This window comes from Acomys russatus, chromosome 6 (genome assembly GCF_903995435.1).
Source record: "Acomys russatus chromosome 6, mAcoRus1.1, whole genome shotgun sequence".
Classification (NCBI taxonomy): Eukaryota; Metazoa; Chordata; class Mammalia; order Rodentia; family Muridae; genus Acomys; species Acomys russatus.
The window spans coordinates 23,563,143-23,576,225 of NC_067142.1; the positions used below are offsets into that span (position 1 = coordinate 23,563,143).

The 13,083-nt window shown below is 42.7% G+C and overlaps 1 protein-coding gene across 1 annotated transcript in view; it reads right to left on the minus strand.

The window, feature by feature from the left end:
- Nucleotides 1-9,478, minus strand: part of Dpp10 (dipeptidyl peptidase like 10) — a 772,006-nt gene extending 762,528 nt beyond the window's left edge. Inside the window, exon 1 of the mRNA XM_051147278.1 lies at nt 8,788-9,478. Within this exon, the coding sequence (XP_051003235.1) occupies nt 8,788-8,859 (72 nt within the window). The 5' untranslated portion in view covers nt 8,860-9,478. The remainder of the gene's footprint in view (nt 1-8,787) is intronic.
- Nucleotides 9,479-13,083: the final 3,605 nt, after the last annotated feature.

Here is a 13,083-nt window from a genome sequence, read left to right on the forward strand (position 1 = left end):
GCTCACAAGCCACTTGAGCAATCCTTTCAGCTTTCTTCTCACTCTATTCTTTTTGAAGCTGTCCTTTCAGCCTTCTCCTTACCCTCTTCCTTTTGAATCTGTAAGTGGGTAGCACAGTAAGTACGATTGCATGGCTTCAACTTCGAAATTTGCTTAACTATACCCTTACCCCTTCATCTTGCACTCACATCTCTCTGCCTCCAAATAACCATATTTGAAAAACCATTTAGCGTTTTGTTCTTGTTCGCACAAATGTGTACTGCTCTTATCAGTTGAATAAGCATATTACCTGAACACTAGTCCAAATTTATTAACATTTTTACTATTTCAAACAAACCATGTCATAGTAAACATAAACTCACTTTATCATATAGAAGACATAACAAAGAATACTTTGAACAATAATTCCTAAGAGGAATAATTCAAGATAAAATATCCTTTATTTATCAGCCTCGCATAAAGGTGGATTATTTAGAGTTGCAGAACATGTTAGAAGTATTATTACATGAGGAAACTTAAAATTTCTGAGTCTCCAGAGCAGCTCAACAAGAGATGAGTATGCGACAGAGCGCTGTCTTAATTACCCTATTATCTCTGCAAACTATTACTTATCTCTGTGTGTGCCTACCAATGATAATCACCTCTTAGGTGAGTATGGCTCATGATAAAAATACCTACCGGGGAGAGCGAAGGTGGACTTAAGTGCTTTAAAGATCATTTGAGTTCTACATGGGAAAAAGAAGTTCATTTGGCCCCTAGGCAAAGTGCTTACACGCAAGCACGTGGACCCAAGTTCAGGGTCCCCAGCTCCCATGTGATAAACTGAATGTGGTGGAATTCACCTGTGACCATGGCTCTGGGGAACCAGATACAGGTGGATCCCAGGGCCTGGCTAGCCAGAAAAATTAGATGGAACATCACACACCTGGAGAGACCTCAAAGGCGGTGGGAAAGACACTGAAGAAGACATCTAAAGTCAAGCTCTGGCTTCCATAGACAATCCCTCAGATGGGTTTACTCTCACAGAGATGTGGACATACACCTACACAACACCTATGTCACACAGCACACACACACACACACACACACACACACACACACACTACACACTGCAGATAGACTAATTAATGCCAGAAAATATGAAAATCAGGGGCTGGACAGATTGCTCCATGGTTAAGAACATTTGCTGCTCCTGCACAGGACCTGGGGTAGTTCCCAGCGCTCATGATGGGGCACTCACAGCCACATCTAAGTCCAGCTTCAGGACATCTTACACCCTCCGCTGATCTCTGGAGATATTGCATTCACATGCATATGCCCATACACAGACACACACATGCACACACACACGCGTATACACACACACACACACACACACACACACACACACACACACACACACACACCCTTTAAAATAATAAAATGAATCTTCAAAGTAATTTGAAATTTGAAACCAATACTGTACTGGAGAAAATAATATGGTACATGAATCTTTAAAAAGTCCATCAGCAAGTAAGAAAAATACATAGGAGTAATTTTTTAATTAGAATATCACTTTATGATATGTTGTCTACACAAGTTGCATTGGAACAACTGTGGATAATTTCATATGGGAAATGTTTTGTCCTAACCCTCCTGCTAACACTAATGATGCCAGAGACATCCACCCTGGAGTAGTGCAGACTCCCTTACTATTATCTCTCTGATGGTATTCACTAAACTCTCATGATGTATTTCTTTCAAAGTATTTTATTACACATTTTCCATTTGTAAACATTTTATTGGTTTTTTGACAGACCCAGGCATGTATCTAACATATTTAGATTATATCACCAAACCCTCTTTTCTTCCAAGTATCTCTCCTGCTTTCATGCTATGTTATAGATGACCCACTGAGTCTACTTAGAGTTACCTACATGTGAATGAGTGTGAGGCTATTTACTGCATCATGGGCAACTGACCAGTGGCCACACCCTGGAGGACAACAGCTCACTATTCTGACACTCACTGGTTGCTAGGACATAGAGAGTCACTGTTTCTTAGAAGTGCACCATTGATTGGCAGGATCTCCTTGTCCATGCCTCCATGGATGACCCAAAGGCCATACACAAAGAAGGGGTACTCAGAGAATTTCGTGAACTATGAAAATAAATTATTTTTTAAAATTATAAGGGGAGGACATGAACTTTAGGGGAAAAGGATATGAGGGTTCTTTGAGAAGAGTTGAAGGAGGAGGAGAAAAGGGTAGACACAATCAAATATAGAGTGAATGTATAATAACTTTAATGAATAAATAAAAAGAAAAAATAGACCCCTCTTTTCCCTTGCAGGTGTTAACTGAGGAACTCCTCAGTGAGGGTGGATAGGGCCTCATGAGTTCATCCCCTATCTACTGGAATGCTGAGGGGGCTCAATATTGTGCACATCCTGTGAAAACAGCTGCTGTGTCTTCCTAGGCTATGTCCCTAGGATAGAGTTCTAGAAATCACACCATTTCTTCAAACATTCTCCTTCTCATACTGATTATCTGACTTAGTGAATTGCATTGGGAACTACAGGCAACACATCTGATACCTATTTAAACTCTTAGGGAACTAGTCTGTACTTATTTTCAGCCAGGTCCATCAGAGAATAGCTTGGCCAAAGGAGTGTTGATTAACTGCATTCTGAGATGCAACAAAATATTTTGAAGCCTGAATGTCTTGAAATTCAAGGATAGTAATACGATACTTACATTCACTGACAAACTATGTAATCATACGAATGTGAAGGCTAGTTTATAGACTACAAAGTATCTGTTAGAGGTGGCTTATGATTCTCTTTTTAGTGTTTGAATTTTGGTTAGGCTCCGATTCTCAGATCAGAGAGGGGGTTACATGTGAGATGGAATCTCTTCAAAAGGCATTCTTCTTTTTCACATGACCTAATTTTCATCCTCACAAGAAGCATGTAAAGTCCTAAGAGTCTCCTTCATTCACAGAGGAAATGAAGACATAAGATCATCCTGCCTGCTCGAATTTCCTTTGTGCTGCTATGCTCAGGTGTCCTGATTCAAACAAGTAAGCAAGGGGGAGTATTTTGACTTATAATTATAGGTTACACAGTCCATGAGTGCAGGGAAATCAAGGTGACAAGCCACAGATAAGGGCAGGGAGAATTAATGCATGCTTACTGACTCCACAGCTGGCTCTCTCTCCCCCTCTATAGATCTGAGCCTGAGACCAGAGGTTGGTGCTGCCCACTTTCAGGGAGCATAGTCCCACACCAGGGAAGCCATCAGGACAATCCCCACATAACCAACAATCCTTGCAATAGCTATACCTCCAGGCCAGCCCTCACTGGGACCCTTCCCAGGTGATTGTAGCTTGTGTCAAGTTGAAAATGAAAGCTGCATCCCACATGAACTTGAACTTAGGACTTTTAGAAAATGTCCACCACAGTCAGGAGTAAGCGAATAATTGTCATGGGTGGTGTCAACTCCCCCAATCATAGTCATAATAGTCGACTTTGAAATGGCTTTATTTTTTTCCCCTCAGTCTGCAAGATATTTAGCTTAAACATTTTGTTTTTGGTGTAATATGCATAACATAAGTAGCATTAATATTTAACAACACAATTTCCTTTAATGTGTTTTTATGTAATTTAATTTTTTAAATGTGTCATTTGTTCATTCCTTGAAGTAAATAAATAGATATAAAAACAGATAATTCTCAGCAAGGAATTTTTATGGTATGTTCTTAACTCAGTAGATAAAATGACTTATATATAAAGTATTTATGTTGTATATTTTATTAGTTTATTGTTTTATGTTTAAGTAAGTAAAGTGAAAAATTAGAAGATAGTAAAATGTCAGGGATGATGATCACACTTGTGACTTCTACATTAGGAGGGAGGATCTTGAGTTGGAGGTTTTTCTGAGGTACACAGGGAGGTCAAGCCAATCCTGGGGTAATTAACAAGACTATGTTCCAAAAGTAACAAAAAAGAGACAGCTGGGGACATGGGTCAGGCAGTGAACCGCTTGATATCTCAGTGTGTAACCAAATGGGGATGCTCAGCACACACACGAGATCCAGCAGAGGAAACTCTTGGGCAGGGGAGACAAGTGGATGCCTGAGGCTGGGTAGGCAGCGAGTCTAGCTAGTCAGTTCCAGTTCCAGGTCCTGTGAGAGGATCTGTCTTTAAAACACAAGGTGGAGGGCAATAGAGAAAGGTGCTGGACATGGGCATTGGACACACACACACACACACACACACACACACACACACACACACACACGAAAAAGACAAAAATAGGAAATCTCTATTCTTTCTCAAACCATAGCATGATCTTTATTCAACCAAAATTCTAATTTCTAACCAAGTCATATAGAACTCTCACTGCAAATTACATGGCATGTTTTAAACATTAGTTAGAGTAAAATAGTATGTCCCTTCTATAATTTGTTTATGGGAGGGTGTCGGTTGGCCTTAGTGTTGTGTTGTGTTTTGTTTGCTTTGCAAGCTCTTGTCCTGAACCTCAGGCCTGCTTTGGTCTCTGTGCACCTGTGGTTCCAACATACCTGGTTCCAACAAGCTTTTCAGAATCACTTGCAAAATGTATTCAAGACTCAATGCTAAAAAGAATAATGTTTTTACTAAATTATGACATGTTTATATATGAGCAGAGGAAACACGAAAAACATTTTACCACTTTGTCTTTAGTGTACATTTCAAAATTTTAATCAAGCTTACCAGACAAAGCTACAATAGAAACATTGAGCAACAATTCCCTATTAAATGTTTTTAAATAGTTTTATCTAACGGACAAAAGCAGAATAGCTATATTGCCTAATTCCTTTATTAACTTCTCTACATCTTCAGAAGTTGACCATGGGTTAGTTATCAGGAGGCCTACACATGTGTGTTGGGAAAAATTGGTCTTTAAAAAAAAAAAAGCATGTTTAAATGAAAAAATGCATGGTAATTTTTATCATTGCTGTCACACTATTTCTTTATAAAGTACCATTTAATTATATTCCATAAATTGAGATTGTTCTTTTACTTTAATTGAGTTGTGTGTGTGTGTCCACAGTTATTTTTGGGTTATTTGTTTTGTTTTGTTTTGTTTTGTTTTGTTTCTTTTCTTTTTGGTATTGAGAAGACAGCCAAGCATTCAGGCAGTAATTGTCCCCATTGGCGTCAGCAGAAGGGCGCCACCTGGTGGAAAGAGAATAAATTCAAAACCTTTGCCTTGCTGAAATCACCTCACAAACATTGGGAATCCCCTCACTATGAGAAAAGAGTGGCAGAAACTTTTTTTAAAAAAAGTTCCCAATGCATTTGCAATGATCTACCTTATCTGTTGATAGTTTCTAGGTTATTTATCCATATGTCTAGTTAATTTTAATGTTTCAAGAGGCAGCATTTACAAAGAGGTTGATGATTTAAAGAGAGTTACATCTATTCACCATTCAAGGTAATCTGTGCACAAATGTGCAGTGCAGACTCTTCAGTCATTTTGCCTGCATCTCATGAGAATATGTTGCTGTGATTTATAGAAATTAGGAGGTGGACCTTTAGCTTTAAATGAGCCAAGTTCCATCACTGTTTCCAAAGACAAATTTGATTAAATGGTTGGGCATTTTTTTTTTTTTAAAAAGGGCATTTATGTTATCACTAAATTGGAAATAGCAACAGAATGAACCTCAAAATTCTGCTTCGAGGTCTAGTAGAAAGCTGCATTTCCTGCGTAACTCAGGAACATCAGAGCATGCACAGCTACTGCTTCCGAAGTGGTTGCTCTCAGGCAACAATGAGCTATAATTGGCCACTCAAGATCTTTAGATCCGTCAATAAAAAAGTGAGGAATTGATCACAGTAAAGTGGAAAAGATTGTATCTGTCCACGTAAAAGTATCTATTTTTGAACATTTTATAAGTGTAGAGTATTACAAAGACAAAGCAGCCATTGTAAATGTTGTAATCAATCTTCTAGAGGCTAAATAAATCAATTGCTATTTTAAAAGAGTGATGGCTAAAATCATAAATATATTAGCAATGATTCAAAATACTAAAAAAAAATGTGTATAGCCCCTGCTGCTTTCCTGGGAAGGTTACGTCTGGTCAAGACAGGAAGTGACAAGAGGAAGCATAGAAGGCAAGCCCTTTGCAGGCTAGGATGGTAACCCGGATTCCATGACACTGAGCACTGCCGTTCCCAGGAATGACTCTTCTTGCTCTGTGCCAAATGCACATAGGTGTCAGATGCCACAAGACAAGGCATCTTTGAAGCTCATGAAAATCTCTATCACAGAAAGTAAAAGACATTTTGGACAACATTCAAAAATCTAAATCATTCAGAATCAATACACAGTGAGCGAGTGGCTGGAATGCGCCTCCTGTTTAACGGCTGAGTAGTACTGCATAAAGGTACAAGCTAAATTATCATTTTTTTTCTTGAAGTATTCCAGCATATCTAGTATGGTATAACATTGTGTGATCATTTGAGTCTCAAGGCATAGTGACCAACTCTGTCCAATTCTTTGTGGGATTCAGACTGTAACTTAAATATTCACAAACAATCACTCACAGTAAATGGACATTATTTATCTGCTAATCTTCGGACAAAAAGAGTTCTAGCTATAGAGATTCCCCTGGAGTTTCTGAGAGCCTCCACTGAGGCTAATGAAATAGTTATATCAATCTGACTTCGCATTTAAAAAATCAGCCTCTTTGAATTCGTGTATAGAATGTACACCACTCACACTTTGAAATTATATGCAAGCACAGAATTTCTTAAAAGCACCCAATCAGAACTAGAGTTTGGTAGATGACCACTCTCTGGATATCTGGAAAAGCTATTAAAATATGCATACTTAGAAATAAATGAATTCAAGCTTGAAAACCTATTACCATGTGAATTTTAAGTGTCAGGTTAATTCTGACAAAGGGATTTGCCATGCATGCATACAATGTGCTACTGGGTATCTGCCTTGCCTCTTGCAAACCACCCCCACCCTTACAGAAGCAGTCTGCAGCACCTCAAGTTACCAGCTGGTGTCACAGGTTAGTGAGCAGAATTTTCATGTGGGGACTCTCTCCTGACTAATCGTTTTATCGGTCGGTCGCATCACTTCAACAGCAGTCAAGAGTCCAAGCGCTGTTGATGAAATTTAAGTACTCTTCAGCCTGAGAGGGGAATGCCATCTCCACGCTCTTCTCCTGAAACATTTTTAAATAAATCTGCTAACCAGTATCTACATGGTGATGTGTGCTGACAGAGAAGGGGGACAGAGAAGAGGCATAAGAAGGGGGAACATTAAGGAACAATGCGTTAATCTCTGCATCCTGATCTAAGGGTAAAGAATGGATGGCTGAAGGCAACAAACGCTTCGTAAAATCGGCAAATTTGACCTCAGTAAACAGAGAGCTGTAAAACACCGAAAAATTCCCACCTGTGTGAAATACATGTACGGGCGATTGGGAAGGGGGTGGGGAGAAGAGGAAAAAGACCACAAGCCAGGAGAGATGACCAAGACTAGAATATTAATAACAACATCCCTGGCTGGCATCCCTTTCTCTGCCTCAGCGTCGCTCCTGGGCAATTTGGACAGCTCCTCCTAGGCGGATTCAACGTTTAGAATACGAAAAGCTGAAGAGCTGGGGTCTAGTTGCCTTGCACAGTTCCCGGCCAGGTCGCCACACTTCTAACCATGAGCTGAGAATGCAGGACTGCCTCTAGCAGCCTCAACAGAATGTGCGCCTCTTGGGCAGAGAGCTCGGCGCTGCTCCACCTCCTGCATCTCACTTCTGGGTTCTCTAGCACCATAGTATTGACCCGGTACAGCTCTCTTAGTCCAGTTGTAACTGATGTAAACGTGACTGCATCTCCAGCAGGCTCTTCACAATCTCCTTCCTTCTCGATGGAGCATCGCCACACGCCTGACCCCTCCAACTTTAGGAAAAAGCGTGACCCAACTCTCAAATCCGTCCCAAAACAAACGTAAAGGAGACAGACATCTCTCCATAACGGATTCTCTAAAGACCAAAACAACAATAACCAAAGAAAGGGGTGTCATGTACCGAAAAACGCAAAAAAGGGACACTAATAACCAACCAGCCAATACAGGGCACCTTAATTCTGCAGAAGCTACACATCTAGATCCAACAAACCATCAACGCCAGTACCTTCCTTGCCCCCCCCCCCCCGCCCTCCCTCGATAAATGCGTTTCTTCTCCCCTATGCTCAGTTCCACTGGGCCGACTAGAGATGCCGAGTCGTTTTCTCCCACCTAGCTTTTCCATCTCCGTCCCCTCAAAAGAAAAAGAAGGGAAACTCTGGCGGCTTAAAGGTCGTTTTCCTACTTCAGTTTATCTGGCCAGAGCGCTTCCAGGCCACCGTGAGACAGGGCTGGACCTGTGAGAGAGACAGTCTCCAGGATTCGCTCTATATCCATCCAAAATGTGTTATGAGAAGTCAAGACTCCCCAGCGCTGAGACCAGATCACCACTTCCTCCATTGCAGCCTCTCAGCTGGAGCTACCTGGGGACACATATCCAGGCCTTTACCTCTTGGCCCCCTTCCCCGCGGCTCTCCACCTTAAGCATCCTGTCGCCTGGCCCAAGAGCGCCCTAAGCTGTTCTAAGTTCCTGCTGGGTCCCAGGACGAAGCGAGAGAGCCTGAGAGTGGGGCGAGGGGAGGATGAAGTGAGGCAAACGCAGGAGCCGATCTTAGGGACTAAGGGAGGGGGTGGCTGATTGGAGCCACCCCTCCCGGGAGGGATAATTCCTAAAGGCCAACTCTCACCTGGTCGGCTGGCTGCGACTGTGTTGCCCTGGCCCCTGGGGTGGGTTGCTGCTCCTGCTTCATGGCTGTCATCCCCTGGCCGCCCGCGTTGGAGCTCACACTTCCTCGCGGGCACTTCACACTCGGGGACCGTCACTTGGCAAGCGATCGCATGTCACAGACGCCCCGTCGCTCTTGGAATTGGCGGAAGAGAAGAGTGGTGGCAGAGATGGGGTGGGGGGAGGGGAGCGCCAGGGAGGGGACGGAGAGCGGCAGCAGAGGCAAGCAGGCTCCCCCCTTTTGCAGGATCCCTCTTTTCGTCTACCGCAGATCCTCGGACTCCCCACTGTCCCCGCCCCCCACCACCACCTCCCGAGAATGCAGACACCAGACACGACCAAGTGGCAAGTTAGTGGAGCGGCGGGCGGCTGGCTGCCAGCACCTGATCGCGCCGGAGCGGTGGCTTGCAACGCCGGAGAAGCCAGGCTTTCATTCTACCGCAGTCAGCCACCCGCTCACCCGCACCGCCGCCGGCCCTCGGGGGCTCCCCGTGTGGTGCTCAGCGCGCCAGGTGCAGCAACAGCAGTAGCAGTAGTAGCAGTAGCAGCAGCAGCCAGGCTCTGCGCTCCAGCATCTCCCGAGCAAACGTAAAGCGCGCGGGAGACACAGCCCCGCACGCGCGCTCCCCACTCCTGTAGCCCCGGCCGCCGGGTTCTGCGGGCTCCCCCGGCCCCGCGCCCACCCCCCTCGCGGGCTCCAGATAAAACCCGGAGAACCGGAATGTGAGCCTGTGAGAAAACCCACGGTGGCTCCAGAGCGGCCACTAGGCATGCTCCAGCACTTTGAGAAAGCAGAAGTAGCAAAGGGGATGGCGGGGGTGGCGGGGGGGGGGCGGGGGGATTCCGGGCTGGAGCCCCACTGGGCGTGTGCAACACCTGTCTGCACCCGAGACCTTGGTCCGACGTGGTGCCCCAAGGCTGTGCACCTACTGACTTAGGGCAGTAGAAAGGCTTTAAACTGCATTCTCCAGATGGTTGCCTGTGTAGTGCCATGGAATCCCTAAAGGTTTGTGGAAAATCACATTAGCCACACGTGCTTTTCTTTTTCTTTCCACCTTCTTTTTCCTGGATACATTTTTAAAAATCCCTTCACATTAAAAAAATTTCCCCCGTCATTCAAGCCATCCCAAATATGTTTCCCTGAGCCCGTGTTGGGCTAAACACAACATAAGGGGCAGGGGATAGAACAAGCGAGAGATTAAAAGAGAGATTAAAGCGCCAATCCCCACCGCTAGCTTTCCACCTGTGTGCAGGAGCATACGATACAGCATCGAGACTAAGACCTGGAACCGCGTTGAAAATCAGAAAGTCAGCCTAGTTTAGAAGTGGAGCACTTTGGACTATAATTATCAAAGGTCACTAATTTCACCCACATGCACCTGCAGGTGGCTCTGTCTGAGTTACTTTTGGTAAATGGAACAGAAGCAATGTCCTAGTCCCTGATTTCTGGAAAAGGCAAGAGGGATGCATACATCCAGGCGATGGTTTTTTCTGCTTCCTCCAAGTCGGTTGTGGGGACTGAACTCTGGGCTTCACGATTTTCAGCAAGCATTCTTACTGTGGAGCCATCTTGCCAACTGGTGCGTTGATAAATTCAGTAGTTGGGTAAGGCACTCAAACTACAGCACAAGGGTGGTGCTGGACAGCTGGTGAGTGGGTGTGCTTAACTAAGGGCTATCTTCCTTCCTGTCCCAATTACTCTTCCCAACAAGTGTCCACTGTCAGCTGTCTGTTAATTGTGTCACTCCAAAAATCATGTTTACCCCACGCAGTCATAGTTACAAGTCTGAGTGAAAAGAAGCCTTTGCTTTTCAAAGGTATGTGATCCCCGGCTTCTTGTGAATGTTCTATTTGTTCTGTTTCAGTAGAAATAACTTTTTGATGGGAATAATTTTACTCGTTGTAAAAGTATAAAGCACATATAAAACTGAAATACAAGTAAAATAGCTGGCCCATAAATCTGGCAACCCAGATTTTCCCCCCCTCCTATATCATTTGAGCGGTTGGGGAGAAAGCATGCACTATTCAGAAAATGCTTCCATCTTTACATTTCACTCCTCTTCTCGTTATTCGAGTGTATGAGTCGTCTCAAGCATTTCCATTTTGGACAATTTGCTCAACATGAGGGAACTTACTTTGTGACAGATTTCTTTCACATGGGGCAAGTACGCATCAGGAATAGCGGCTTCCATTTAGGATAACATATTGGATTGAATTCAATGGCTGAACTTGCATCCATTTTTAGTACTCAGTATAAAATTTACTTTACTTATAAATCAAGACATAAATTGTTACATGCTTCACTAACTCTGGGGCCTAGGAGAAAATCTTATTTTTAAGAATAGCTTCCTTGAGTCTTTGTCTTTTGTCCTGGATTCCTATAGCTTAAACTTTGGAAACTTAATCACATGTAAATTGACTTTCCTAAGCAAAATATTTCTCCTCCCCGCCCCTCTCTCTTCCTTTCTCAGAAATATGAGAAATGAAACACTTGAATTACAATTTTACCTTTTCTAGTTCCAACTTAGTTTTTTTACCAAAAGGAAAAATAAAAAGCATGCAGGCATTAGGTCCTGCTGCATCACTGTGGAGCTAAGAGCCAGGGAAGTCGATGGGAACACACCGCTGCTTCCTTACCTAGTAAATTTAAAAATTTCACACTGGGTCACTGTTAAGACCCCCTCAATCTCTAGATCTGTATGATTTTATATGTTCATTTTTGTAAATCAGAAAAATATTTTCTGAGTGATAAATTTTTTACCTATGTTTACAACTTAGTGGTGGAAATGAAACTAGATTATGTATATATTCCCCCCACATATATATCTAGTAATTAATTAATTACTAAAAAAGAAAATGTCATGAATTTTGTAATGAAGGAGGCGTGACAGGAATTGGAGGGAGAAAGGAGGGGTGGTGGTAATGTACATGCTGTACTCATGTATAAAATTCTCAAAATAATAAAAATTAAATTAAAGAAAAAGATGAGTTAGCCCACAAAAGAGCCTTACCTATGAATTTTCCAGTATTTTCTCATTACACTTACTTGTATGGTAATTATATTATTTTATTAGTATCTTTAGGATTCATAAATGTAAAATTAAATTTTAATTGACGAAGCAGTGCTGAAAATAAAAAGCTTTATGATGAGGTTAGGGAAACTATTCCTTAACAAGTGTTTGCTGCACAAGTTCAAGAAGCCAATTTCTGATCTCAAGCACTCACACAGAAACTCCCTTGGGAGGCTCCATGCCTGTAGTCCACGAGTTGAGCTGGGGCTACAGAAGGAGGAGGATTCCTATGGCCTGCAGGCAAGCTAGTCTTGCTGAATCAGCAAGCTACAAGTTCAGGGGGAAAACAGTGTGTCAAATAATAAGGCAGAGAACACTAGAAGAAGACACAATATATGAAACCCTGGGCTCCTCACATATGTGCATGCATGATTCTGGACACGGCACACACATGCACATATACGGGAACCTATGCACACACATACACCACCCATACACACAGTAAAAGTAAAATAAAGTAAAATGTAAAGACATCTTTGAATGATTCTGAGTAAGTTTCGTATTTTGTTTCTTGTAAGAGCTAAAGCATGGGCACTATACCACTTGTGCTTGGGTAATGAGGGTCATCTACAGTTGCAGTGATGTATAACCCATGCTTTCACAACTCAGAGACACGCGGTGAGACCATCAGTAGAGTACTCCCATTAAGGGTTATATATGTGTTGTGATAGACAGCTGACCATTTCGTTGAGAATTATTTACTAAACCCGATTCCACCACTGAACCGTGAAAACTGAGTGACCCCAAAGTCCAGTTTCAGGTTCCCATACAGACACAATTTACAAAGCTGCCTACTCCATGTATTTAATGGGGTTCTTAGAGACACCCCAAACCTTCCCACATACAGGAATGCAGACATCTTCACTGTGTATCCATAGCTGAGAGCCAGGATCTTGTTGGTGAAATTCATACACTGTATCTCCTTTCCCCTTAGAATATGAAGGTGAACCATTGAGGACAGGTTAAGAAAGAAGATAATGAGTGACTTGGCTCAAGATATTATTAAAATATCTCTGCATCAGTGGCAAAGATATATTGTTCCAGAAATAGATGGGTTCTATCTGTCCTAATCTTCCATTTCAAAGTAGAGGCAAGGGGACAAAGAAGCAAAATTTACTCTCTACTGGCAACCAAGTAATAAATAAAGCCCAGTTAAGCTTTGATATGTCAGCAAAAGACAAAAATGC